The 27,779-nt window shown below is 34.3% G+C and overlaps 3 protein-coding genes across 6 annotated transcripts; 2 read left to right on the forward strand and 1 right to left on the reverse strand.

Annotated features, from left to right (window-relative positions):
* Window positions 1-632: 632 nt before the first annotated feature.
* LOC110427290 (Pentatricopeptide repeat (PPR) superfamily protein) lies at window positions 633-3,827 on the reverse strand. 3 transcript variants are annotated; one of them, XM_021442782.1, is made up of 4 exons: window positions 1,888-3,827; window positions 1,430-1,571; window positions 1,167-1,288; window positions 633-966 (listed from the first exon to the last, which is right to left on the reverse strand). In XM_021442782.1, the coding sequence occupies exon 1, from the start codon at window positions 3,749-3,751 to the stop codon at window positions 2,390-2,392; it is 1,362 nt and encodes a 453-aa protein (XP_021298457.1). In that variant the 5' UTR covers window positions 3,752-3,827; the 3' UTR covers window positions 633-966; window positions 1,167-1,288; window positions 1,430-1,571; window positions 1,888-2,389. The 3 variants fall into 3 exon arrangements, with proteins under 3 accessions (XP_021298457.1, XP_021298458.1, XP_089641552.1); XM_021442783.1 differs by having other exon boundaries at window positions 1,850-3,827; XM_089785426.1 differs by having other exon boundaries at window positions 1,430-3,827.
* A 10,582-nt stretch (window positions 3,828-14,409) lies between these two features.
* On the forward strand, window positions 14,410-22,488 carry LOC110427375 (3-isopropylmalate dehydrogenase, chloroplastic-like). Its single transcript, XM_021442869.2, has 11 exons — window positions 14,410-16,774; window positions 17,605-17,734; window positions 17,845-17,956; window positions 19,269-19,344; window positions 19,446-19,534; window positions 20,276-20,362; window positions 20,984-21,100; window positions 21,221-21,328; window positions 21,419-21,472; window positions 21,585-21,737; window positions 22,188-22,488. Exons 1-11 carry the CDS (start codon window positions 16,555-16,557, stop codon window positions 22,260-22,262), a joined length of 1,221 nt encoding a protein of 406 aa, XP_021298544.1. The 5' UTR covers window positions 14,410-16,554; the 3' UTR covers window positions 22,263-22,488.
* A 92-nt stretch (window positions 22,489-22,580) lies between these two features.
* Window positions 22,581-27,519, forward strand: BRIZ2 (zinc finger (C3HC4-type RING finger) family protein). Of its 2 annotated transcripts, none has more exons than XM_021442867.1 (12): window positions 22,581-23,080; window positions 23,208-23,323; window positions 23,551-23,659; window positions 23,775-23,898; window positions 24,685-24,782; window positions 24,944-25,050; window positions 25,159-25,405; window positions 25,490-25,543; window positions 25,624-25,767; window positions 25,897-25,961; window positions 27,012-27,066; window positions 27,175-27,519. In XM_021442867.1, exons 1-12 carry the CDS (start codon window positions 22,892-22,894, stop codon window positions 27,325-27,327), a joined length of 1,461 nt encoding a protein of 486 aa, XP_021298542.1. In that variant the 5' UTR covers window positions 22,581-22,891; the 3' UTR covers window positions 27,328-27,519. The 2 variants fall into 2 exon arrangements, with proteins under 2 accessions (XP_021298542.1, XP_021298543.1); XM_021442868.1 differs by having other exon boundaries at window positions 25,159-25,402.
* Window positions 27,520-27,779: the final 260 nt, after the last annotated feature.

Consider the following 27,779-nt stretch of genomic DNA (forward strand, 5'->3'; position numbering starts at 1 on the left):
AGCAGGCAACACCCAAAGAAAGGCAGTGAAGGAAAGTCGAGAGTTACGCTTGTAAAATACGAAAGAACGTTACTGGCATTTGACCTTCAAATTTTACGTTCCAAAGAGCCAGAATGTTCCTAACCAAGGAAGAAAAGCGAGGAAAACAAAACCAATGGGGCAGTATTTAATAGTCAATGAAGAGCCGATTATACTGAGTTTATGTATTCATGCTTTGGTTACAATTATCGCCAATGGAAAGACAAACCCTAATCATTTTGCAATAAAAAACAATGACTACTAACCTATCATTCCCATGTAATTAGAGTTGTCAATTACGGTCTCAAGATTTTGCATAAAGAGTGACTAAAGAGTAATCATACAAGATCATGGATTGGATCAATAATTCAATTCGGAACAAAAATTAAAAACTGAGGGATGACTGCCACCACCCCACCACCTTCAGTCCACCTCTAGTCGTCACGCCGTCCACTTTTCCAATTAGTCTAAACCTCAACCCAAATCTGATGTTACACATTTACAATTGATCTTCAGATGTATTTGCATAGTCAAGCTCATATATTAAGGATGAGGGTTGTAAGAGAAAAACCAAGCAAAGGTTATTTCTAGACAAAATCTAGCTGCAACCAGTCTGAACTAATGAAGACCGGACAAGAATTTGTCATTAACATAATATGAAAATTCATTAAAAGAGTTAAGACTTACATTCTTTTTCAAGATTTTACATCAATAACCATTACACAATTGTTCAACAAAGGAGGATTGCAACAGAATTTCCTCCACACAAACTGCTAGAGAGTTGCTGATTATACAAAAAATGTAAAGCATTTACAGAATGAACCTACAGGTGAATGGGGTTGCCAGAGGAGATCTCAAGAAAGAAGAGGAAGACTTCACACAAGAAATGCTTCCACGATAAAAGTACCATTTACATTCTTCTTTCAGACAAGAAAATTGCAGATTCAACTGTGGAGTAATAGTAACAAAAGCATGTTATCTTACAGAGTATAAAAAGATGCCCTCAGAAAGGCTATTGTCACATGCATATGCCTTCATACAGGCAGCTGGAAACACAAATGCAAAATTTTTTGAAAGGCACAAATGCAAGTTGATATAACAAGTTATTTAAAATTGCAAACAGTGTTCAGAAGATATCATACTTATACCTGAAGAACATAACTCAGTGCAAAGAATAAGCCAGTATCTTCTAGTATCCTTCAGTTTTTTGGTTGTGCTGTATAGCTTGGAAAACACTATTGTTTGTGCCAGTTTGTCTTGTATGATGCACCTATGCAAGTCACAATCTCAACAATGAGTAGTTTATGATTGCTCAACTGCAAATATTCTTTTAGAATATTTATACTACTGAAAAAAAGTTAAAACAAAAAAGACATAAATATGATTAAGGCAGAGGTAGAAGGGAAACTACCTGAGATGTTGAAATCTCCATGTAATTGAGGAAAATTGTTGGAAAAGTAGGTACCATCACACTTATCCTGGTGAGCAGAGTTGAGATGTTGATAAACCAAAAAAGGGTGAAAACTAGAGGGAAGTGCTCGAGTTGTCTACATCTTCATGAAAAAGAGGGAAATTTCAGAAAAAAAAGCAGAATTACTACGATTTTGGAGATGCAGGACTTGCAGGGCTCTAGATGTTTGTCTGAGCAAGCAGACTAGCAAAAGCATGAATGCAAGATATTTGATCTGATTAGCACTTACAGATAGGATAGCAGGAGAATGGGGGATAGAGTGATCAAAGAATTATTATAAAGCTAAAAGGAAGAAGGAAAGAGATAGAGAGAAGAGAGACAATCATTGCAAGGTGATCTAAGGAAGTAAGAACATGCTACCAAATAGAAACTCATGGAACATTTCAAATGCTGGAAACCTTTTCTTGGCAGGCTTCAGCCTTTGCGAATCCAATAATTGATAGGACTTCTATATACTTCAAGCAGATTTAGAGTTGCCAGTGAAAAACGACACTTCCTAGTTTAAAAAGAACTCTCTTTTTCTGAACCATCAACCGTAAGCATTTCCTGTACCAGCTTCATTCCTGCTGTTCTCAGAGCTTAGATGAAAGCATGCAGGCAACATCAGATTCAGTTCACCTGGGCATTCAGCGATCCTTTGTCTAGCCAAAAACATGCTCGCATGCCCTCAAGAGAACATAAGTATAATTTGATACGATAATCCCACATTATTGCCCATCAACTGCTCCACCCTAGCCAACAGCCTCCAGCTATAGAAAAACTTGTTATAATTTTTCAACATATCTACAGGCACTTCCCACAGAGCACAACCTAGACTGACAAGCCAACTTCCTTCATTCTGACAACGGAATTTCAGTGGAAACTGCCTCATTTTCAAACTAATTTATAAGCATTGAGCTATCAAGTATCTTCTCCGCCTTGCACCAACTTTGTTCCCAATTCTTTCCTTGGCTTAGATGAAAGCCCCTTTGCTAACATTTGCTCATCATACTTCCTAGCCATATCTAACATGCCCTTTTGAATCAAAGCATCAATGAGAGCATTGTAAGCAAACTCATTTGGACTACTTCCAAGTTCTTCCATCTTCTTCCAAACCATGAAAACCGGTCGAAGAAATCCCCATCTTCCAAACTTCCTCATAAGCATTACATAGGTGTCCATCCTTGGCTGAATCCCATTCGTAATCATCAAATCAAACAGCTTAAGAATCTCTCTTGGCTTCTCAAGACACCCAAAGAAACAATGATACGTAATCACATCAGGTGCACAGTCCTTCTTTAGCATTTGATCAAGCACCGCGTAAGCTTGCCTCACCCTCCCATTCTCACACAAAAGCTTTATGACTGTATTATAAGTCACAACATTTGGCTCACAACCTAAATCCCTCATCTCCCTAAACACCCCAACACCAAAATCTGCACCTTCTGAAATACCAATAGCACGAATAACTGTATTGTAGGCCACAACATCCAACGTCATCCCTTTCTTCTTCATCACCTTATACAACTTCACCGCCTTCCACGGCTTCCCACTCTTGCACATTATATCCATATAAATAGAATACGAATGCAAATCTTTTTGAACACCCTTCTTATCCATTTCCTCCCAAAATTCCCTACATTTACTCCACCACCCCATTTTAAACCACCCACGAAGAATCATATTATAAATCTTAGTATCATTCACACTCAAACGAATTTCCTTAATTTTACCAAAAAAACACAATTCTTGCGCCTCAATCACATGCTTATACTCACAAAGTGCATCAACAAGATTACAGAATGAAATTTCATCTTTCAAATTGAACTCTTCTAATCTATCAAAAGTACTTATAGCTTCTTTAACAAGATGAGCAGTAATATAACGCTTAAACATGATGCGAAACGTAGCGTGATCGGGTATCGAACAAGGGTTGTTTTTCATTCTATCAATCAAATCCCACGAAAGATCGAACTCGAAATACTTACCCAAAATGTCTAACATTTTGTTGAAGGTTTCAGTGGTGTGGGGGAATTGGCATTGGGTTTCGACCCAGTTGAAGAACTCCAACGCACGTTTCCAGTCGTTGGAGTAGCAAGAGAGGGTTTCGCGGACAGTTTGGTGGTCGAAGTTGGGTTGGTCTGGGAGGGGATTTGGGGGTTGACAGTGGAAATGGGAAGTGGGGTTTAGGAACAAAAAGCCGGAAGTGGAGGAAAAGAGCAGACGAATAGGCGAAAGCAGAGAAAAGGGGGTGAGGCGTTTTGAGGAGATTGAAGAAAGCATTCTTGCGCATGAGTGTTCTGCTGAAAAGCTAATTCAGAGCGTTTAGCTGTTGCTGCAAAGTTTGCTCAAATCATCAAAGGGCAGTCAAACTTTTAGAAAAAATAAATTCATAATATCTAAAATAATCCTACGAATTATTTTTAAAAAAATTAAATAAATATTTAATTTTTTATTATATTTAATTAAATTTTTGTAATTAATAATTAAACAATTCAATGATAAGACTGGTAATACTCAGGAACATATCATAAAATTTGTGGAGACTCTCATAGTAGCAGGATTGGAAGATGATTTGAAGTTCAAGGAATTCTCCAAGTCTCTTACCAAAAAAACTTTCACTTGATATGTCAATCTCACTCTTGGTTCTATACCATCGTGGGTTCAAATATACAGGATGTCCAACAAGAAGTTCTTTTTTACTTAAAAAAAAGTTACTTTTGTTGACTTGGGAGGAAAGTGTTGTTTCCATTGAAATGCTAGAAGGGGATAAATAGTATTAAAAATTTTAAAATTTACACTTTTAAGCTTGTAGAGCTCTTAATTAGCTAGAGGAAAGATGGTTTAGAACTTGTTAGAATTAAAAGACACCTAGTAATGAAAAGTAAAGAGAAGTGGACAATGCAAAAGTATCTATTGTGGTTCAGTCCTTTTGACATACATCTACTACTTTGATCTCCTAATCAATGATTTTTAACCCAACTTCACTACACTAGCAGAATTAACAGCTTCCGTCAAGCTTTTAAAAAGTGAACTTCTAACCCAAGCTCTAATCCCTTACAATGACTTTTAAATGCTCCCCATACTTTAAATTCTCAAGAAAAAAAAAAGTACAACTAGGTACCTTTACAAATCTTGAAAGAATACAATCAAACTCAAACACTTTTTCTAAAATAGGAATGAATAACAAGTGGTTTTGGTGAAGGTATTTGGGTTTTTTATTCAAAATGGCTCCTTTGTGCTTTAATCTTACTTCTTTGAGTATTGGAGCTTCCTTTTATACTTAGAGAGACAAATTTTGTTGTTTAAGACATATTCTGGCCATTAGGGATAGCTCTGATGCTATTCTAATGACTATTTTATCCTTTAGTGTTTAAATTCAAATGGGCAGACAGAGTTTGGCTAATTGGTTTCTAGCAGCTCTAATCAATTACAATTTTTTGCCTTGCACTGTCTTGTTGCTGTGTACTCTACATTAACCGATTATAAGAGACTCTAACTAATTAAGAGATCTCCATCTTTAAGATTCTCTACTTCAGTAAAATTTCTCTAATTAGTTAACTCTCCCTTTAATTGATTGAAGCTTCACTTCCTTCTGCCTTAATCGATTAACACAACTCTTAATCAGTTAGAAAATCTTTGAAATTAAATTTCTTTATATTGGCTCTCTTCAATAGTCAAACTTATTTTGAATTTGAATTTTGGCACTTGGAGGTTCTTCAAGTTATGTGCTCTAAACAATCAACTCATGCCTTAATCGATTAGCACACTTTTGTTTTTCTTTTTTAAGCACCTTCTTAATCAATTAAGCCTAGTGCTAATTGATTAAGATTTTTTGTTTTCACTAACCCCTTTTGCTTTTTTCTCACCCTAATTGATTAACAAATCTATTATGTGATCTTGCTGTTAAACACTAATTTTATTTAAGGGATTAACTTTATCCTACACACTTAAATAGTAAAGTTAGACATTAATGAATGAGGAATCTTTAGGTATCATCAAAAACATATGGAGTCAACAGAAAACATCAAAATTTAAGGAAAGAACTCATAGAATGCATTCAACACTTTAAAAAAAAATGATGTTGGAGATACAAGATTCCCATGAAGAGAAAGATTTAGTGAAGGTTTGCATCCATGGTGTGTTCAATGAGTATAGGGTACATTCGAAAAATTTACCGTTTCCTAACTTAGCTATTTTGGTTGAAATGTCAAGCAGGACCAACAATACAATTCTTAGACAAAAGGGAGCTAGTCGTTTTGAGAAAAAAATACCATAACAATAACACAATTCAAAGAAAAGGTAGAGAAAGAAGAGACCATCGACCTTTTTTATGTCCAAGAAAAGACAACTTGAGAAAAAAACAATAAGATGAGATTGATTCTCCAACACCATTCTCAATCCCATTAAACAGAATGAGAGCGACTTTCCACAAATAGATAAGGGATGGACAGGTGAACTTACCTTGTGTTTCATGACCATCGGCAATAGAAGAAAAGTTTAATCCAAGGTATTGTGATCATCACCATACAGTTGATCATTCATTTCCTAAGTGTAGAGTCCTACGTAAAATATTTTTATAAAAAGGTGCAAACAAGAGAAATAGTGGCTAGAAACAATAGAATCTAGAATAACTCGTTTCCTACTCATGCATGATATGTCAATGATTTCTATTGTTGATTATTTCATGTATTTAAAATTTGACATTTGTAAAAGAAAAAAGTCATATTTCAACCATAAGCTTGTCACTCTTACTTTGGATGTAATGTTATTACTGCACTTGTTCACAAGCTTTATCACTCATTCTTTGACTATATAATTCATCACTCATATTTCAGCCGCAACCTTTAACGCTCAAATTTGGTTATAATGATATTATGCTATCGGTCGCCAACTTTACTGCTCACTTCTGGACTATAACTTGCTATTCTCAAGTTGGCCACAACTTTTATGATTACTTATTTAAGTGGTTGAACTACTCCATTTCACATCAAGTTGAGAGATAATGTCCCTAATGTGAAGTTGAGTGTTCCTTTTTGGCCACGTACAACAATGCTTAATATTCATATGAATAGTAGTACTCATACCAACCCATGAAGGACTTGCCCATGGAATATTGGCAATTGAATATCAATTTTGAAATTAAATCTTCCAAAATTTTCATAAAAGAGAAACTTCACAATTTTTCCTTAAATTTTTATAAGAGGAGAGGCTCGTGGAATAATGATCTTCCTCAAATTAGTAGTACTTCTTGTGTAGCAATAATAGCTTTACTGGACTCACCTTGCATTAGTAGTGGTTTTCTCCTTCTATGTAGTAGTAATAGCTTTACTAGACTTATCATGGAAAAGAAAAGTATTTTGCAGAAATTAGATAAAAAATGAGATAAGTACTCATATCCCATATTATTACTATTATTATCTTTACATGTTTTAGAATATTAATGCCTTAGGACTATACATTTTTAAAATGTCTATAAAAGTACTTTTGTTAGTAACCTTTTATAACACTTTTTTAATTTTTGATTGCATCATACAAATTTTTAATAACAGTGTAAAGGCAACATGCATTAACAAAAAAAAAATTCACAATTAAAGTTTAAATAGTTGAGTTTTTAAGATTTTACTGTATGTTACCTCAAGAATTGTCATTTAGAATCCAAATTTTATTTTAGTAATATTAATTATCTTATATTATTCTTATTATGCATAACAAATTTATTATTATTAGTTTTCAATAATAAAATTTTTAGGCAAAAGGTAAAAAGGTCTATACACATAAAGGACATTCTCAAATATGTAATGCATAGGGACATTCCCAAGTATGCAACACATAGGACCTTACCAAATGTGTAACATATATAGACGTTCTCAAGTGCGTAATGCCCAAGTGACGTTCCCAACTACATATCACTAGGGATGTTCCCAACTGCATAATGTTAAGGACTTTTCTAAGTACATAATGCCCAAACGACATTCCAAATGCATAACATAGGGACGTTCCTAAGTGTGTAAAGTATAAAGATGGTTTTTAAGTGCTTAACACATAGGGATGTTCCCAAGTGCATAACATCTAGGTGATTTTCCTAAGTGCATAATGTCCATATGATGTTTTTAAGTGCGTAACGTCCAGGTGATGTTCCTAAGTACATAATGCTTAAGTGACATTTTCAAGTGCATAATGCATAAGGACGTTCCAAGTGTGTAATGCATAGGAACATTCCTAAATGCGTAATACTTCAAGTTGACATTTTTAACCACGAGCAAATTTAGTAACAACAAAATAACAAAAATAATAATACAATAATTAAATTTGCAAGCATTGCATGTTTTCGAGTTTTCTAAGAGTGTATACGAGATTTGAAGCCTAATTCAAAAGCAATAAAGGTTCCAATTAAAGAAGACATTGCTTTGAAAGGAATAAGCACAAAAAAAAATGTTCTAACATTGCTTCATTGGTTGTTCTTTCTTTTGAAGAAGAAAAACATATAAACGTATTACCTTGCATTACTTATTTAATGTACATGACTCAAATTGCATCTTTTTATTTTATGCATAAAAATTTCTTATAAAAACTCATATCTATGAGGTAAATTGTAAATGCCTAATTTTAACCAACTATTATTTCGTTAAGTATTGTCTTACAGAATAAGAATAAGCATGGAACAGCCATGTCACACAGGGAATTGAAAGTAACACAAAATGAGTAGCATGGCTCATAAGTTATTTTTATGTTTGAGATGTTCTAGAGAGTTTGACTTAGTAGCTCAGATATGGGAGTAGTTAAAGAGAATTCCCCTTAACCTTTTCTTGAAGTATATGTACTTTACTTTTTCTTTTTTCTTTCTTAAAAGTACACGAGACACATTATTAAGTGTCATTACTCTACTGCCTAGAACTTACACATATTTTTCAATTATGTGCTCTTCACAAAGAATCTAATCAGCTATTCATTAATGTATTTTTTCCATAAACCGTTCTTCACATAGTGAGCATGCTCTTCCCATAACAAACATGTTCTTTCATATAGAATATATTCTCTTAAAAACACTATCCAATTATGTGTTCTTTGCATAATGTCCAATAAGTCATTCTTCTCATAGTGGACGTACTTTTCCTATAAGCAGCAGATTCTTTCACACAAAATGTATTCTCTTTCTACCAATTACTCCTAAAAAAATGCTCCTATTTAGTATAGATATAGAAGTTTGGCCATTCAACAAGCGATTAGAAAATCAACATAGATTACTCTTAAAACCCTCTCAAAGTTCTTCCAAATATTCTTTTTACTTAGTTTTTTTCCATCCACCGTTCTCAATTGCTTTTTCTACCTTTCTGTAATTCTCACCACTTACCACCAAGGACTGCTCCAATCTCTCTTTATCACATCTAATGTATTTTGTTTTACTTATTGCAATATTTCTTCTTTTTTTACTAAAAGCACACTTTACACAAGGTACATTTTGTATCGTATGCATTATTTACCATTCTTTATCCAAATATTTTATAACTGATGATGATAAAACACTAACAAATATTTTATGGCTCAAAAGAGCAGTCAATTAAATCAATAGCTTTATGAATATTTATATACAATGATTACCATATAATTATTGGAATGTAAATATATTTCAGTAAACATTGTTTTGCTTATATTACACGAGTGCATGGCACGGGCATATTCTAGTTTATAAAATTAATTTCTCAAATTTATATAAACAAAAAAAATAGATGTTTTAGAGGGTTTTTCTGATAAGGAGAGAAGATGTGTTGCAATGAGCAAAATGGAATGCACTAGAGGTGGCAGAGAGGAATATTAGTGTAGTCTTTAAAGCATAAATGCTTTAGTGGTTGGTGGTGAAAAATAAGAAAAGGTCAAGAAAGTGACAGTGCTCATTGGGTGGAAAAAGTTGAGTAAAGAGAATAGTTGGAACAGCATTGAGAGAGTTTTTAAAGGTATTTTTAATTGAAGTTTTTATTCTTTCTGATTACCACCAACCTCTAAGGATCTCATATTTATACAGAACAAGAAAACTTTCTTACGTGCAATTGAAAGAACACGTTCACTTATGGGAGAACCTACTTGTCATGAAAGAGCCTATTAAAGAATAACTTATTGGATATGCAGTTCAATCGTGAGAGAACATACTTGTCATGGAAGAACACATTAACAAACAACTTATGGGATATTAAGAAAATGACCATGTAGTTGGATATCGAATGTAAGTTTTGGATGATAAAGTAATGACACTTGATAGTACACCACATGCACTCTATTGGCAGAAAAAATGAAAAATGTCAAGCATATATACTTTAAGAAAAGGTTAAGAATACATCTTCTTATCTAACCAAGCCAAGCACTGTAGAACATTTTAAATGTGAAGATAACTCACGAATTTCGTCTCTTGTTCTGGCTTATTTTCACTTTTCCATATGAAATAGATATTCACGCTTGCTCCTATCCTATAGCACAATACTTCAAGAAATAATAATTAGTCAAGATTGGGCATCTACATTTTACCCCTTTTATAAAAGTTCTTATAAGGAGTTTTATGCATAAAACAAAAAGATGCATATGCTTGCAAGCTATTCTTTATCCCTCAATATATATATATATATATAAGTTGCCTTACTTATATATATATGCTTGCAAATTTATACATTTATTATTTTTTTATAATTATTATTTTTGTTATTGTTATGCGTTATGCACTTGGGAACGTACCTATGCATTTTCATGCTTGTAACATCCCCGAGCGTTTCCACGTTTTGATGACTTTAGGCATTTTCGCACTTGGAATACCACTGGGAAACACTTAAGTATTAATTGAAGAGGAAGGTAGTTCGCAAACTATTACACAAATCCTGGGAAAAGGACTCTAGCATTAATCTTGTTACAAGAAACTATTTTTTTTATATATTGTATTTTATTTATTTATTTATTTATTATTGTGAACTTGGGCAAAAGAAAGAAATGTTTTAAGATTTTTTTTCTTAGTTGGGCAAGTAAGATGTGAGCTTATTTTAAACTTGAACACCTTAGAATTTTTTTTAAAAAAAGTATGATAATAGAAAAGGTACAAAATTGGATAGTGAAGTAGGGATATATATATGGAAAAGCAATGAGATGTAGAGAAAGATTTGATAAGAAAATTTAAAATGTTAGGTGGAGAATAATTTTTCAAAATCTATAAATAGGATAGAATAGTTTTGTAAAAAATTCATAATTGTTATAAATATTTTGTGAATATCCATTTATGTTATCTATATCTAGATGATGTAAATCAGATTAGATTAGGATATAATCCATCTAATTTCTAAGTGTTATCCTCATCTTGTAAAAGGGTTATTTGCCTATAAATAGGCCCCTTAGTTCATTTGTCTACACACACTTCAATAAGATTTCTTCTCTCCCTTAAGTACTTTCTTTCTTCTCTTTAAATATTCTTTCAAGTTATTTTGTTTGTTCTTATAAAGTTATTATTTTTCATAACAATAATCAACTTTTAAGATTTTTCCTCACTATTTCTTTGAACAAAAAATTTCCCTCTTCAATAATATTTTTTTTATTTGTTGTAGCACAATTTTCATAGGAAAGAAAGGAAAAGAATTTTTTTTTTATTATTGCTACTAGCTTTTCCTAGAAAGGAAGGTTTTCTTTTATATGTTTATATATATATATAAGTCCCTAAACTATATCCAAAAAGTCAATTCAACTCCTACCCTTTTATTACATTCAAATAAGCCTCTAAACTAGATTTGATGCAAAAAAAAAAACCTCTAAACTTTTATTTCGGATCAAATAACCTCTCCCTAACTATTGACTAATTTCTATTATCTGCCACATCACTGCCACTGTACATATGGCACCTGTATACCACGTCATCTGTCACATGATAAATTGATATGACATTTTGATGAAGTCACTACCACATGACAAATGATGTGGTGTTAAATGTTATTAATTAAGATTTATGTGCTTATCGTTTTACCCAGACACATGTCTAAAAATGATTGGTTAAGGATTTAGAACAAAAAAAACTAATTCCTTTTTTTCATAATTTGATAAAAGAAAACCTTTTGTGTTTAACAAAATAAACCATCCGATTTAGGTTTAATCCCAAATAACAAAATAAATCATGTATTTGTCTTCCCCGTATCATTCTATAAGGTGTTTGTACAGAGGTTGTGTTTTGTGGCTTTGCGCTTTTGGTGGTTTTAGCTTGTTTTGGATTATGGTGGTTTGATGGATATAGGTTGCTATGGAACTTTTTTGTAATCCATAGCCTTTGCTGTATTCTAAAGGAGATTCTCCCTCATTTTTACATGTGAATAATACATCAGCTATTTAAAAAAAAAAACAAGAATATTGTTGACACTGGCTTTGAATGTTTCCTTTTTCTTAATGAGCTTAACAATACTTAGTCGTTGGCAAGCGCAGTTTCTTAAAGCATCAGACCTTGATTTCCAAAGGTAATCCAATTTTCTCTTTTGACATGGATGTTTCTCTTCAGCTTCACTTTTTATATGTTCATTAGTTGCCAGGCAATGTCTAATGATGATTGAAAGACATGTAAATTCAAGAAATCGAAGGTTGAAGACTTTAAATTGTTTTGAATTCAATTTGTTGTCTTTTTTTCTTAAACCCTAAATTAGATGATTTAGTTTGTTTAGGAAAATAACGTTTGTTCAATAGATGAAGAAGTAATTAGTTTTTTTTATTTTTTTATTTTAAATCCTTAATCAATCATTTTTGGACATGTGTATAAGTAAAAAGGTAAGCACACAAATCCTAATCAACAACATTTAATGCCACATCATTTGTCATGTGGCAATGACATAATCAAATGTCACATCAACTTGCCATGTGGTAGATGATGTGATATAAAAGCGCCACGTGTACCATTGACTAACAGAATTTAGTCAACGGTTAGGGAAAATGGCTTATTTAATCTAAAATAAAAGTTCAAGGGCTTATTGAACACAATAAAAGGATAAAGGCTAAATTGATTTTTTTGGCATAGTTCAAAGACTTATTTGGGTATTTAACCTATATATATATATATATATATATATATACTTATTTGTTTTTGTTTGGCATAAAGATAGGAAGAAACAAACATAAGGCAAAGATAAAAACAATTAATAGAATATTATTGTAATTTGGAGGATATAATAATGCATCGATAGGAATGATAATACATGAATACTTATCTAGTTGTCTTTGTCGTTCATGCTTGTGGGAATTTTGCTGCATCATCGTATGGCCAAGACTCATTTTAGCTTAAAATTTCATTATGGTGAACTTGGTAAGGCTGCTCTCTTATACCTAAAAATTGGGACGATGGTGTCATTAGGGAAAAGGGAGAGGATAGCTTCAGGAAAATGGTGCATGCAAAACAAATGGATATACATCCAAGTACATCTATTGGCTATCATTAGTGAAACAGCTCTAGATAAAAGCCATTCCATCAATGTTTCTTCTCTTAGGGGTGTTTTGAATACTACTCACAATACTTCTTTTTCTCTTAAGGTGTTCTGAATACAACTTGTAATGTTTCTTCTTCTTAGACTGCTTCGAATACAACTTGCAATGCTTCTTTTTCTTGAAATGTTCTAAACATAACTCGTAATGCTTCTTCTTCTTTTGGGGTGTTCCAAATACAACTCACAATGCTTTTTCTTCTTGAAGTGTTCCAAATATAACTCATAACGCTTCTTTTTCTCTTAAGGTGCTTCGAATACAACTTACAATACTTCTTCTTCTTTTAGGGTGTTTTGAATACAACTTGCAATGCTCCTTATTTTCATGTGTCGTCTTTTCCAATGATAAAACATAATCTTAATGCTTTTGACATTTATTTGGAAGACTTTCATGGCATTCAAGTTTTGCCACAGCACTTGGAACTTTTGAAGCGTATAGATGGCTTTAGTGAGAGATCAAAAGATGGAGTTGCTAAGAAGATTATACAACCTTTCCAATTTTGAGAATGATAAATCCTCTTCCCCTTTGAAGATCTTGTTCTTATTCTTCTTTTCTAGACTTGTTTTCCATAGTAAACGCTAATTTTACTTTTTCATGATTTTATTTCTTCACTTGTAAACTAAGATACTCTATTCCATATTTCACTCATTGCATATAGATGAATGTTTCACTTGTATCACTATGTGTGGCCAAAAAAGGATTCTCAACTTCACATTAAGAAGAATAATCCTCAACCTAGTATGAAGAAGAATAACACATCATTTATATGAAAGTTTAAAGCTACGACCTATTTGTGAATAGCAAGCTATGGCCAAAAAGTGAGCAATAAAGTTTGCGACCAATAGAATAATATCATTATAAACAAATTATAAACGTTAAAGCTTGAGGCTGAAATATAGGTGATGAATTATATGGTTAATGAATAAGCGATAAAGCTTACGACCAAGTACAACAATAACATTACAATCAAAGTAAGAGTGATAAAACTTGCGATTGAAATATGAGTGATGAATTATACGGTCAAAGAATGAGTGATAAAGCTTGTGACCGAGTGCAATAATAACATTATAGCCAAAATAAAAGTGATAAAGCATGTGGCTGAAAAATAAGTGATGAATTATATGGTCAAAGAATGAGCGATAGAACTTGTGATCAAGTGAAAAAATAACATTACGGCTGAAGTAAGAGTGCTAAAGCTTGCGGTTGAAAGATAACTTTTCTCTTTTGCAAATATCAAATTTTGAATACATGAAATAATCAGTAGTAGAAATCATAAACATTTCATGGATAAGCGGGAAACAGGTTGTTCTAGATCATGTTGTTTCCAATCATTATATCTTCTACTTACACCTTCTTATAAAATATTTTGCATAGATCTCTACATTCAGCAAATGAATGACCAACTGTATGGTGATTGTCACAATACCTTGGATTGGACTTTTCTTTTGTTATTGGTGATTGTGAACTATATGGTAAGTTCACTTATCCATCTTTTATCCATTCATGGAGAAGTGCTCTCACTTTATTCAGTGGGATTGAGAATGGTGGTGGGGAATCAATCTCATCTTCTTCTTTTTTTCTTAAATTGTCTCTTTTAGGACGTAGAGGAGGTCGATGGTCTTTTCTTTCTTTGCATCTTCCTTGAATTATATTTACTATTAGGGTATTTCTCCCTTCAAAACAATTATCTCCCTTTTGCCTAACAATCGTATTGTTGGTCTGCCAAATAGCTTCGACTAAAATAGCAAAAGTAAGAAGAGGTAAGTTTTCCAAATGCACCTTATATTCATCGAACATACCTTGCTACAGACTTTAACTAGCTCTTTCTCATCATGGGAATCTTGTATGTCTAGCATCTTTTTTCTAAAGCATTAGATGTATTTCATGAGATCTTCCTTTAAATTTTGATGCTCTCTTCCCAAATCAATGAGAAGAACTTTTTCTTTGGTAGAGAAGAACTTTTCCCCTAACATCCTAACATTTAAACCTATGATTGCACAAAACCAAGAGTGAGATTGACATACCAGGTGTAGGCCTTTTTAGTGAGAGACTTGGAGAATTCCTTTAACTTCAAATCATCGTCCAATCTCGCTATTCCAAGGGTCTCCTCAAACTTCATGACATGTTCTCGAGTGTCGCTAGTCTTGACATTGAATTGCATAAATTTTTGGCTGGTGTAATCTTTGGGATATGGCTTGACAGCTATGTTGGCAAAATAGGGTACCTTAAGATTAAACTTTGAAAAGTTGAGACTCGTGTTCTTCTGATCGAGCAACTTCTCAAGTTCTTCCTTTGTAACAAAGCTTTGAGCATTAGTTGAAGGGGTTATCACAATGGGTTCCCTATAATAGAATGATTGGTGGTGTTGAGGAGTGGGTCAGTTGTGTTCTCTCCATTTCCTCCATTTTCGTTTGTGCTGTTAACCGCATGAGCAGCATTTTCACCATTATGGGTTGGCATTGATTGAGGTTGAGAATTTGTGACAGTTGAGGATGCAAACTGGGTGATGGTTTCCATCATTTACTTGTTGTTTTCCTCCAACACTTGCATCTTTTCTTAAGAAGCTGAGAGCATTTTCATGAGCTCCTGAACATAAGTTGGGGTGGGTGTTTCTTGGTTGTCTGGAAAACTCTCCATATCTTTTGAGAAGAAATGTTTTAGCAACTTTTTCACTTCCTACAATCACTCCTTTCTAGTGGAGCTGCCAAAATATAAAGGGTTTTTTTGGTAGAGAGAGAAACTATGTTGCAATGAATGAAGCGAAATGCGTTATAGGAGGCAGAAAGGAAGATTGAAGTGGTCATTGAAGTGTAAATGCTTTAGTGGTAGGTGGTAAAGAACAAGAAAAGGTCAAGAAAGTTGCGGAGTATGATAGATGTAAATAGCCAAGTAGAGAAAATAGTTGGAAAAACTTTGAGAGAGTTTTTGAGAATATTTTTTGCTAAATCTATGATTCGTTTTTATTGCCCTCAACCTCCAAGATTCTCATATTTATACTAAACAAGAATGTTTTTTGAAAAGCTGTTAGGAGAACATGTTCAATTACGAGAGAACATACTAGTCAAGAAAAAGCACATTAAAGAATGATTTATTGGATATGAAGTTTAAATATGAAAGAATATGCTTGTTATAGAAGAGTATGAACTACTTATGAGATATTAAAAGAATGACCATGTAGTTAGGTAGTGAACATAAATTTGATAATAAAGTAGTGACACTTGATAGTGCACTACATGCATTCTATTTTTTTTAAAAAAGGTAAAACACATATATGAAGAAATTTTTTTTTTAATTATCTCTATATATGAGTCCCTAAATTAAACTCTTTAAAACAACTTAAATGTAAAAATAACTAATAAACTCATCCACTTATTCTGAGCTACTCTACCTTCTCATGTGAAATAGTTATTACACCTTATTTCTGTTCTGTAACGTATCATATGAAATAGATGTTCTATGTTTGTTGTTATGCCGTGACACAATTCTTCAACAAAAAATATTTACCTATCAAACAAACTGGTCACGACCAAACTATCTAACCCGTAGACTCAAAATTGACTGCTCTGCAAGAGAGCTCTCTCTACTCTTATTTTCTCCACCAAATGGCGGCTTCTATTCAGCTTAATGTCCGCTCCATCAAAGCTCCGTTCAACCTGACACCCGTTCACAAACAGTGGCCGAAACCGAGCAGGATCAGTTGCGCCGCCGCGGCCGCCACACCAACCAAACGCTACAGCATCACTCTCCTCCCCGGCGATGGTATCGGCCCTGAAATCATCTTCGTTACCAAAAACGTCCTCAAACTCGCTGGCTCTCTCGAAGGTTCCCTTTCTTTTCTCCCTTTCTCTCTTTTCTGTTTTTATTTGCTTTCTGTTTGGTTACTGAGAAAGTGAATCAAAATTACGGAAAAGAAAAAGGCAAGGGTTATGGTATTATAGTAGTACCAAAGTTTCTGCTTTTTGAAATGCATTTAGCGGTTGTTGCTTTGGAATTAATATTTGTTGAATATTTCAAAATTAAACTAATAATTATTTTTGAATGTGTATTACTAAATTTCAGTTATTTATTATTTTTAATCAAATATAGTTTTGTTTTGTGGTGGATCGTTGTTGGACAATTGCTCGCAGATGTGACAAACTGAAATTCTCGATAAAATATGGATTTGAACTGTGAGTTGAACTCAGACAATGAAATCTAAGCAAAAGATTACTGATAGACCCAGACTCAGAAAATGCACTTATATTGGTTTAGATATATAACAGTATAAGTATTTGAGTGTATGTGCTGGCCAAGAAAATGAAAAGTTTTATGATTATGATTTTTCTTTTTTATAAATGCAGTACATAATATGAATAGCAGCTGATTTCTAGTAGTAGTAGTTAATTTGGTTTCATGATGTTTAGATTTATCACTAATTGAAGAAATACCATATCGTTGTTTTTCTTTCCCTTTGCCCTCATCTATCCATTGCTGATAAAATAGAGGCCGAATAAAACATAAATAAGTTTTTAGCTAATATTCTCCCAATTGAGTTGCTTGATTTAATTTTTTTTTATCCAATAGTTTCAGAGTTTGTGTATTTACTAAGAAAAGATTTTGATTTGATATGGTGGACTTTCTTCATTACCTATATTTGTTTTGGCATGTATCAGGGATTGAATTTAGCTTCCAAGAGATGCCAATGGGTGGAGCTGCTTTGGATTTGACTGGTGTTCCACTGCCAGAGGAAACCCTTTCAGCAGCTAAAAAAGCTGATGCCATTCTCCTGGGAGCCATTGGAGGGTATACCTGTATAAAATATATTATCAATTATTTTCTGGTGTTTATTTGGCCTTCTCTTCTGGCTGCAATTTCTTTCAATTAATTAACTTGTTAATTCATTTGGCTTTAAGGTATAAGTGGGATAAAAATGAAAAACACTTGAAGCCTGAGACCGGTCTTCTTCAGCTTAGAGAAGGGCTTAAAGTCTTTGCAAATTTGAGGCCAGCTACTGTTTTACCACAGGTAATGGTGTTTTAGTTTATTTTTCTGAATTTGTCTTTTTGCAATGTGTAATTTCTTCATTTTTTTGCATTCTTAGTGAGTTTAATAAAATTTTGGGGTAGAACTTGCAATTTTCCATAAAAAAATACATTCTTTACTTGTATGATGCAGCATATATATATATATATATTTGTCTTTGTTGAAATTCCACACATTTGCCTTCTATTTTTGGCCTTTGTACTAAGAGCTTTCAATTATTCTGTACAAGTGGCTCCGTGTTCAATTGTTCCCAAAGTGTTACTTGTAAGCCAAGTCCCCATGATTAGTCTGCACTCTCTTTTCTGGAGCTATATAAGTTAGTAGCAAAAATTTGGACAATCCCTTAGCCAAGCAACTATTATTATCTTTTGAAAGAGTCATCTTTAACAGTTGGCTCCTGGAATTTTGTGAGTTCATAATGTTTATTCTTGAGCATAAAAAATGGTATTGATACATGCTGTGCATGAAACAGAAAAGTTAACGCAATTAAAATGGCTACTTAATAACTCCTTATGGTGTGTTTTGAAGTTTGATGGGAAAAAGTGAGCATAGTAAACAAGTGAAGGGATGAGTAGAGTAGAGTAAACATCTCTCTTCTTCTTTGTCTTGTTGTGCAAAGGAGTGTAATGTAATGAGTGTAGATGCTATTACCATTACATCCCATTTAAGAACAAAGTTGAATACTCTGCTCTTAAATCCCCCCGATTTGAGGGAATGTAAAAAGTGAGGTCTTAAGGGGTTTGTTTTACATGCAAACCAGCTTCCATCCCTTTAAAAGAATCCCAAACATGATGCAGTTAACCTTTACCTGACACTCTTTCTACTCCCCTTCCATCCAAAAACACCATTAGGGACATAACATAAATCCAGTTTCCCTCAAGTTTTTCCAAATATACTCTTTCCTCAATATGGTGAATGTTATAGCATTTAATGCCCACCACACATTTTTTATGGGAATGAAGTGTATACTTTTAGGTGGTTCAAAGGGGAAAGTGATTTTTTTTTTTTATGAATTTGGAAGAAATTTAATTATAGGATGTTAATAGGGGACTTGATACCATTACCCCAATAAAAATGACACTATGGGTTGATTCAAGAGAAACATGCACAAAACCTATTGTAATTGTTTCACTCTGTGCTTTTGTACAATGCAGAATGAATTGTTTATTTCCAAGAAAAAGTCATTGCTCTTTCTAAATTTCTGTGCATGCATGGAAGCTGGTGTAGCACATGTTTCTTTAATTTGAAAACTATGGATGATGAAAATCTCCTTCCATGTTGTTTGCTATTTTAGTTAGTGGACTCTTCAACTTTGAAGAAAGATGTTGCTGAAGGTGTTGACTTAATGGTTGTAAGGGAGCTTACTGGAGGTCAGTAAATAAAATCAAGAAAGCTACTTTTATTCCGTTCTTTCTGCTGCCCCTCCTATTTTCTATGTCAATAATTAGCATTAATATTCTGCTGCAATCAGGTATTTATTTTGGGAAACCAAGGGGATTTGGTATTAATGAAAAGGGTGAGGATATTGGCTTCAATACTGAGGTGTATGCTACTCATGAGGTAGAATTTCGACAAACAATTGATCTCTTTTATTGTCCATTTCTTTATTTAGTTTTTGAAAAATGGTATACATCCTTCAGTTGTGATGTCTTGAGTTTTGGTGAATGAGAAGATTAAATTAAACATCATTCTTTCAACTAGAGAAATGGTGGATGGAATTGTGATCGTTTAGTGAAGATAATCTTAAATGCTCATATTCTTGAAGGACTTTATAGATAATAATTCTCCAAGATGTCTTTTTTTTTCCTTTCCTTTTTTTCTAAAAAATATTTCCCTGAGATTGGGATCAGATTTAAACATCCACTCAATGGATAGTTTGATGAAATGCATGTATGTATATGCTTTCACGTAAAATTGATCATCGACTGAAAAATAAAAGATTGCTATTAGGCTTGCTTTTACTTAGTAATACCCAAAATTTGTTTGGTTGAAGAGTGATAATGGTAATTAAAACTCTATAATATTCTTCTGTAATAACATATAGTTTGAGATTGAATGGATAAGGAGCACTATGATCTACCTTTTATTGTTATAATCTAGAAGAAGCTGAAAATTGTCATATCATTTTCTTTATTAATAGAATGTAAGATTATAACATATTAGCTAGTTGTATAGTTTATCTGCAAATCCTAGGTTTGACTTGTGGAGTGCCTGTTATGTCCTTTTCATCAAGTTTGTTGCTATGATTTTCTTTTCCATGTAAGCAGTTATTAAATGTTGAAATAAACAAATGGATGCCAGATTGATCGTATTGCTCGTGTTGCATTTGAGATTGCTCGGAAGCGGCGTGGACAACTCTGTTCTGTTGACAAAGCTAATGTTTTGGAGGTTTGTTGTGTTGATAACTGTTTTTCACTGTGTTTCCTTTTATCAATCTTGGCTATTGCATCTTTTTGTACAAAAAAAAGGAAAAGATGGTAACTCTTGGTTATTGCATCATAATGTGCCGTTTGGGATCTATAGGTTTTTAGTGTAATTTTCAAGTTTTACTGTGTTTTTAACTGTTTATATCTGATAAATTATTTGAGGGCTTGTGGATATCTTATTCTTTTAACTCATAAGATGCACTGCAACCCGCCTTAATTTTAATGAATGGAAAATATCTCCTTTCATGGGCTTACTGCAGTTTAGTATAGGCACCAAGTATCATGAGGAAACTGCTGCCAAGCAAGTATGGAAAAGATCATTATTGCATTTTTTGGATGGAAATTGAAGTCTTCCTAAATTAGGGTGCTGTGAGCATATTTCAACTTAATCCTAGGCAATGATGAACTTCTAAGGCTGTATGAATTGTGCTGTAGCTTTAAATCCAGCTTATGCAGGGACTTGGGTGATTCTGGCCTCAGAATGTAAACCAATATGCAGAAAGTGAAGTTTATCTGTGAATTATAGTTGCATTGTCCTTTTCTCATGTAACATACCTGTCAATTTTTCTGTTCCATTGGCTAGGCATCAATGTTATGGAGGAAAAGAGTTGCAGCGATAGCTTCTGAATATCCTGATGTTGAGCTTTCACACATGTATGTTGACAATGCAGCAATGCAGCTTGTTCGTTACCCAAAACAGGTTTGTTTTGAAAATAAAAAGACATAATCTTCCATTTCACTTGTGAGGCCCAAGTAAAGTTGTATCGTGCCATTGTTTATACTGCAAGAGCTTACAATACTTAAAAATGAAATGGTGCAGTTCGACACAATTGTGACCAACAACATATTCGGTGATATTTTGTCCGATGAGGCATCAATGATCACTGGAAGCATTGGGATGCTTCCATCTGCTAGTCTTGGTGAATCAGTATGACGACTCATTAGTCTGTTTGCAGATTGGTCTGAGAATATTGGTGTTTGTATATATTTGATTGTATCAGTATTTCCATTTGCACAGGGACCTGGACTTTTTGAACCTATACATGGTTCTGCTCCTGATATCGCCGGACAGGTTGGAATTACATTTGTTCTTTTTACCTTTTAACGCTTATTTATCATCTTCCCGTAAAACTGAATATGGTGAAACTTGATTATAATGCGGAATATTATGGTCTGACTGGCAGGACAAGGCAAACCCACTTGCAACAATTCTTAGTGCTGCAATGCTTTTGAAGTATGGCCTGGGAGAAGAGAATGCTGCAAAGAGAATTGAGAATGCAGTTCTGGATACTCTTAATAAGGGTTTCCGGACGGGCGATATACATTCAGCTGGAAATGTACAAGCTCCTTATCCCAAAACACCTCTTTTTTTCGTTGTTTTCTTCTCTTCTAATTTTGACGCAAAGAACCTAAGTTATCTTAATGCTCTGGTGAACACTTATGGGGGCAAATGAAGTTTAATTAAAAAATGGTATACCAAGCTGTAGTGGAATTTTAACCACCACCTGACCTGATTGTAGCACCTTAATCTCAATCTCAGTTTTCTTGGGTAGTTAAACAATTTAGGAGATGATTCAGAAAGACCATTAAACACTGTTTAGAGTTTGGCAACAATACATAATTTTGGCTGTCTGATTTTCTACTGCTTTTCTTGCTTTTTCCTACACATAAAAATTTTTTTTGGGTCACTTTGTTTAATCATTTGTCCCGTATATTCATGGGATATTTCAGTTTCTTCATGTCAATTACACTTGTAAATGTTGTTTGCTGCTACATTCCTTGTGCAGAAACTAGTGGGCTGCAAGGAGATGGGTGAGGAGGTTCTCAAATCAGTTGACTCCCCAATTCTTGCTGCCATCTGAGTCAAAATACAGCTGGAGTACCAATTCAGGAGGCCTCCATGTGGTTAACCCTTTTTCTTCATTTTCTTTTTGTGACTTTAAAATTTTAGTAGACTCTGCACAGTGAAAAAAGGGGAGACTTTGTTGTATTGAAGACAGAACTCCATTAATCTATCTCAGGATAAATAACCCAAGATTTTGGATGCTCTTAGGAGATATGAAATCACAATTTCATTTTTTTTTTGAATTTTCTTTAGTGCCATTTAAAGATATTTCCTCAGAGTTTGGAACTTGAAATCTCTCTCTCTCTCTCTCTCTCTCTCTTCTAAGATCAAAATTAAAGAAGAACATTTGCCTCTTAGAGAGGCTTTAAGGTACAATATTCATTAAAATTAATATTTATTAATAAAGATTAAATATTTTTTATTAGGCTTAGAAATGTACAAATGCTACGGTACAAGAAAAATAAAAAGAGGCAGAATAATCGGCTGTTGTTCTGACGTGGCGTTTCTGCATTGCGTCCTATAACACGCCACACGAAGTTCATCGCACGTAACCCGTCCTTTGACCTTTCCTATATAAACCCCTCAATTTCATTTTCCTTCCTTAATTTTGAAACCCAAAAAATTTAACGTTAATGAAACAAAGCCATGTCATCAAGCTCAAGCACAGTCACCGGGGACGATAAGTTCCTGCAACCGGAGACGGTCATCGCCGGCGATCACTCGGCTCCCAACATGAGCACGGAAGCCATCTCTTTCTCCTCTGGAAACCCTAGAATCGAAGAGACACGGGGAGTTATGCATCTCTTCTCTAATGACGCCGTTTCCACCCTTCCCGTAATCTCTTCATTTAAAGTTCTATTTCAATATTTGAGAAATCTATATAATTCTTTTGTTTATTTAGGAGAGTTTGGCGGAGTTACTGTTATTTCTGTAATTTGAAAAACTTCTTAAATGTTGATAGGTTGAAAGGAAACCTCTTGTATGTGTGCTAGGGGTGCCAAACCACATGACATATGCTGATTTCTGTCAATTTTGTGCTTCATTTATCCATCATATATTGGAGATGAGAATCGTCAGGTAAATATGTTGAAATTTTCCAGCATGGTTGTTCATTTGGAAGGGATGGTTTAGTAAACGCTTTATGGTGTTAGTTGGCGTTGAAATGCATCCAATTGTGGATTTTTTTAGAAAAAGTTCTCATTTTTTGTTTGTGAAATTGTTTCTGTCTTTCTGTAATTGAAGTTGGTTATGCCCATTGACTGAGATTTTAAATATTTTTTGCTGTCTTGGATGTTGATGATCAGGAACGATGGCATGGAGGATCGCTATAGTGTTTTAATAAGATTTGATGGCCAAGACTCTACAGATAAATTCTACCAGCATTTTAACAACAGACAATTTAATTCTCTCGAGGTATGTCTTCCTTTTCTTAAAATTGGAGCACTATAGTGTTGAGGAAATCATCCGTTTTTATGATGTCTTTGTTTATTGTTTGGAAAGTTATTGTAGTGATTTTGGATTTATTTAGGAAGAAGTCTGCCGTGTGCTTTTTACAGTGGATGTGCAGTTCACGGGCTATAGCGGTTCTCTTGACCATGTACAGTCTCCCCCCGCAAGTTCAACTGAGCAGCCTTCGTGTCCCGTTTGTCTTGGTATGTGCTTCAGCTATGCTTTACAAATTTCCTGTTATATTCCTTTTCTCTGTATGGTATCCTTTCTTGTGAGTACTTTGTCATAAAACTTGATAGATTAGAGCAATAGCATTGACATTTTCTGGAAAAAAAAAAAAGGTATAAATTGTGAAACAGAAATGACTTTAAATCTGGTTTTATATTTAGCTTAGCCATCCTTTTTAAGGACTTCTTCAGTTAGAGCATCCAAGTCTTTGCCAAGCAGATACACTAAAATAATAAGGACAACCCATGCGGTTCTCTTTTTGGCCTGCTTAATGGCCAACTGGATCTGCTATGCAAAGTTATGTGTTATGAGTCAAACTGCATTGATCAGACCTGAATTTTCCTCTGAGCCAAGTGTTAAGCAGATAAAGCAGCGGTAGTCTAAGTTGAATGCATACCAGTTCAAACCAAGGTTATTAGTACTGTATTGGTACTCAATGTGCTCTCCGGTGAACACCAACTTCCTTCTACCTCTACAGAATACCCTCACTGCTGTACTGCATCTCTGTACCAGGATGCCCCAGATATACAACATAACACCCTCAATGCTGTTATCCTTTGGTCTCTATTTTCTTCTTCCATCGTCAGTCTATATGTTTCCTTTCTTCCTTGCATAGTCTTCTCTTTAAGTTGATTCTGTGCCTATAGTGAGATTAGCATATGTAGTTTGTTTATGCAAGCCTAGTGCATATTTTTGTGGGACAGTTAACTGTAGATGGCATTATATTCTTTCTTTTTTTTTTTTTTTACCTTCTGTTACAGAGAGATTAGACCAGGACACAAGTGGAATTCTTACGACCATCTGTAATCATTCTTTCCATTGCTCCTGTATTTCAAAATGGACAGATTCTTCTTGTCCAGTAAGTGACTCAGATTGTTTTTGCTTTTTTTTTTTTTTTTGTCATTGTGCCGGCATGCATACTGGTGTAGGGGCCTTATGAAAGTGATTCCAAAATACCTGCTCCCAATATATAGTAAGCAGTTGGGAGTATATTGAAGGTTCTTCACTATTTTGTTGCAGGTATGCCGATATTGCCAGCAGCAGCCCGAAACATCGACATGTTTCATATGTCAGACTTCTGAGAATCTTTGGATTTGTGTTCTTTGTGGTTTTGTTGGCTGTGGAAGGTAAAAGTTTTCTTTTCTCTGTCAGCTGGGCAGGAACTTTATTTTGCCCTTTCTTCCTCTTTTCTTATGTCAGTCGCCTCATTTCTTAAGATCAAAATATTAATGTAGGTATAAAAGGGGACATGCTATAATACATTGGAAAGAAACGCAACACTGCTATTCTCTTGAATTGGAAACGCAGCGTGTCTGGGATTATGTTGGTGACAATTATGTCCACCGACTAATTCAATCCAAAACTGATGGCAAGCTGGTCGAATTGAAATCACATTGTCTGCATGCTAATGATGGCTGTGGAAGCTGTGACTGTGCAGATTCTGGAATTAGTGAGGCTATTTTGAGCTGCAAAGCTGAGGTTGTAAGTTTTCTATTATTCTATTTGAACTTGTGTTTTTTGGTGCTATTGTAGAATACTCTGGTCTTACTTTTAGTATTTTCTCAGATTGTTAATGAATACAATGAACTACTCCGCACCCAACTTGAGAACCAAAAATTGGTAAGTGTCTGCTTCCCCCCTTTTTAACTGTGAAAAACTTACCTTTTTAGCTTATGACTAATGCAAGCTTATGATTATAGTATTATGAGACTTTGCTTCAACAAGTCAATGAAGAAACTGAGAGAGAAATTGCAGATGCTGTTAACAAGGCTGTCATGCAAAAACGACAGAAGATGCAGGCCAAGCTTGACAGATGTGTGAAGGAACAGAAATTTCTTGAGGATGTGAGTACTGAGATCTTGATCTCAAGAGTATGCACAGTTCATGTTAGATGATTTCAAAAGTGATTGTTCTTTCTTTGTTTTCCCTTTAACGTATTAATTAAGTACAAATTTCATTGTTTCTGTCTGTAGCTCAACGAGAATCTTTTGAAAAATCAGGAGATATGGAAAGCAAAGCTATTGGAAGTTGAAGAGAGGTATGGCTAGTGTATAGCAAGTTTTGTAGGTTATAGCAAAAATCTTTTACATGCCATTGTCTTTGACATGTTTGGATGTGTATTAATTTGAAACAGTCCTTTGTAACTTTACAATGAACTTTTGGAAAGTTATAGGAGTACTTACCAAAAATAATGCTATCAGACAAATTATTTCTGCCTATGTTAACACTTCAGTTATTTGCCATGACATGCCTTGCACTGTATTTTTTGGGTGGATGTTTGTCCCTTTACAATGAAAGGTAATCATGTAAATTGCAATTAGAAAGCATGAAATGGATGTTGGTAGTGGTTATGGCTGTCTGCGCTCTTTTGCCTTTTATCTTTCTCCAGTGGAGCAAAAGATTGTAATTGGAGTTTTATAGTCTTGAGAGTTGTATATGACATTTTAGATAAAAATTTATAACTTAGAAATGCCTGAATTCTGATATTATAGGTTGTAAGCAATTTTATTGGACCTATCACTGTAACTGAGAAAAGAAAAGGTCTCAATTCACTGACATTGATGGTGGCAAAAACAGATCAAATTAAAATTGGAAGAACTAGACCATTAAGTAGTAACTTTCCATGTAACAAGCTGGCATCTTAGAAAGTCTTATTCGCTCCTTGGCTCTTTATATTTTGATTGTTTGGTGATGGTGAATGGACCTAAGGTTTGATTGCAAATTTGTGCAACATGATGTGATTTTATCCCCTGTGAGTTGGATTTTAGGTGCAAATAAAATGTTGTGATCCTAGGTATTGCTGGAACATAACCCAGGTGTTACAAATGCTTTCCCTTTTGGGGACATCCCTGACATATGAATCTATAGATGGAACCATGTACGATGTCTTCTTGATCAACCATAGATGCATAGTTTTAACCACATGCATTCTGATTCTATGCAAAAATGGTACCTTGATCCTTATTCCTTTGTTGAGAAGGATAATCAGTGATGCATACGCCTAATGAACTAGTACTCTGTGGCAAATGACAGGTTCATTTCTGTTGTATTTTATTTGATGAACTGCTGAGATTGAACTTTTTTACAGGGAAAAGAAGGCTTTGAGGATGAAGAATGATAAAATCCAGGCCTTGGAGGAACAGGTCAGGCATTATTTGGATTTTTGATGAGCTTCAGTGCACTGTTGTTGTAAGCAAGTTTGCATCTTAAACCTAGCAAATATTCAGCAGCTATTTTCCATGCACTTGCAGCTTAGAGATTTGATGGCACACCTTGAAGCAGGCAAGGCAGTGGAGCAGTTGTCAATATCTGATGAAATCAATGATACCACCGTCTTGCCAAAAGCACTAGAGTCTTCTTCGAGGAAGGAAGAAAAAGATTCTAAAAATCAAACGAGCAGCTAGAAGGGTCGATGAGCAATGAGAAAAGCGGCTTCCAGAAAATAGTGCCTCTTGTGTAAGAATTACTTGTTCCTGCTCTACTTTACAGGTCGGTGGTTTATTGGTCAGGGCTTAGCCCATGTGTTCAGGCACTGTTTTTGGTCCTAGGTTACAGATTGACCAAGGGAAGTCGCTGTAAAAAGTTGGGGGTTTCAAGCTAAGGGGAAAGAGTTAAGAGCAGTGATTTAGTTTAATCGGATGGTGAGATGGGTGGGACCCATTTTTTGTTTCTTGGAATTTTGTTCTGGGGGGAAGAAGTGACGGGTGACGAAAGAGAAAAGAGAAAGCATTGGAAAGAATAAGAAATGTATTGTAAGAGGTCATTGCATACGGTTATGCGTGCAGGTGCTGCTCAACGTCAATGTTTGAGGTTTGAAAAAGTTGGTTCAGAGCCTAGACAATCGTGTGTTGCGGTG

The sequence above is a fragment of the Theobroma umbraticum genome, unplaced genomic scaffold (assembly GCF_002168275.2).
Source record: "Theobroma umbraticum cultivar Fairchild unplaced genomic scaffold, ASM216827v3 scaffold_228.0, whole genome shotgun sequence".
In the NCBI taxonomy this organism is placed as follows: Eukaryota; Viridiplantae; Streptophyta; class Magnoliopsida; order Malvales; family Malvaceae; genus Theobroma; species Theobroma umbraticum.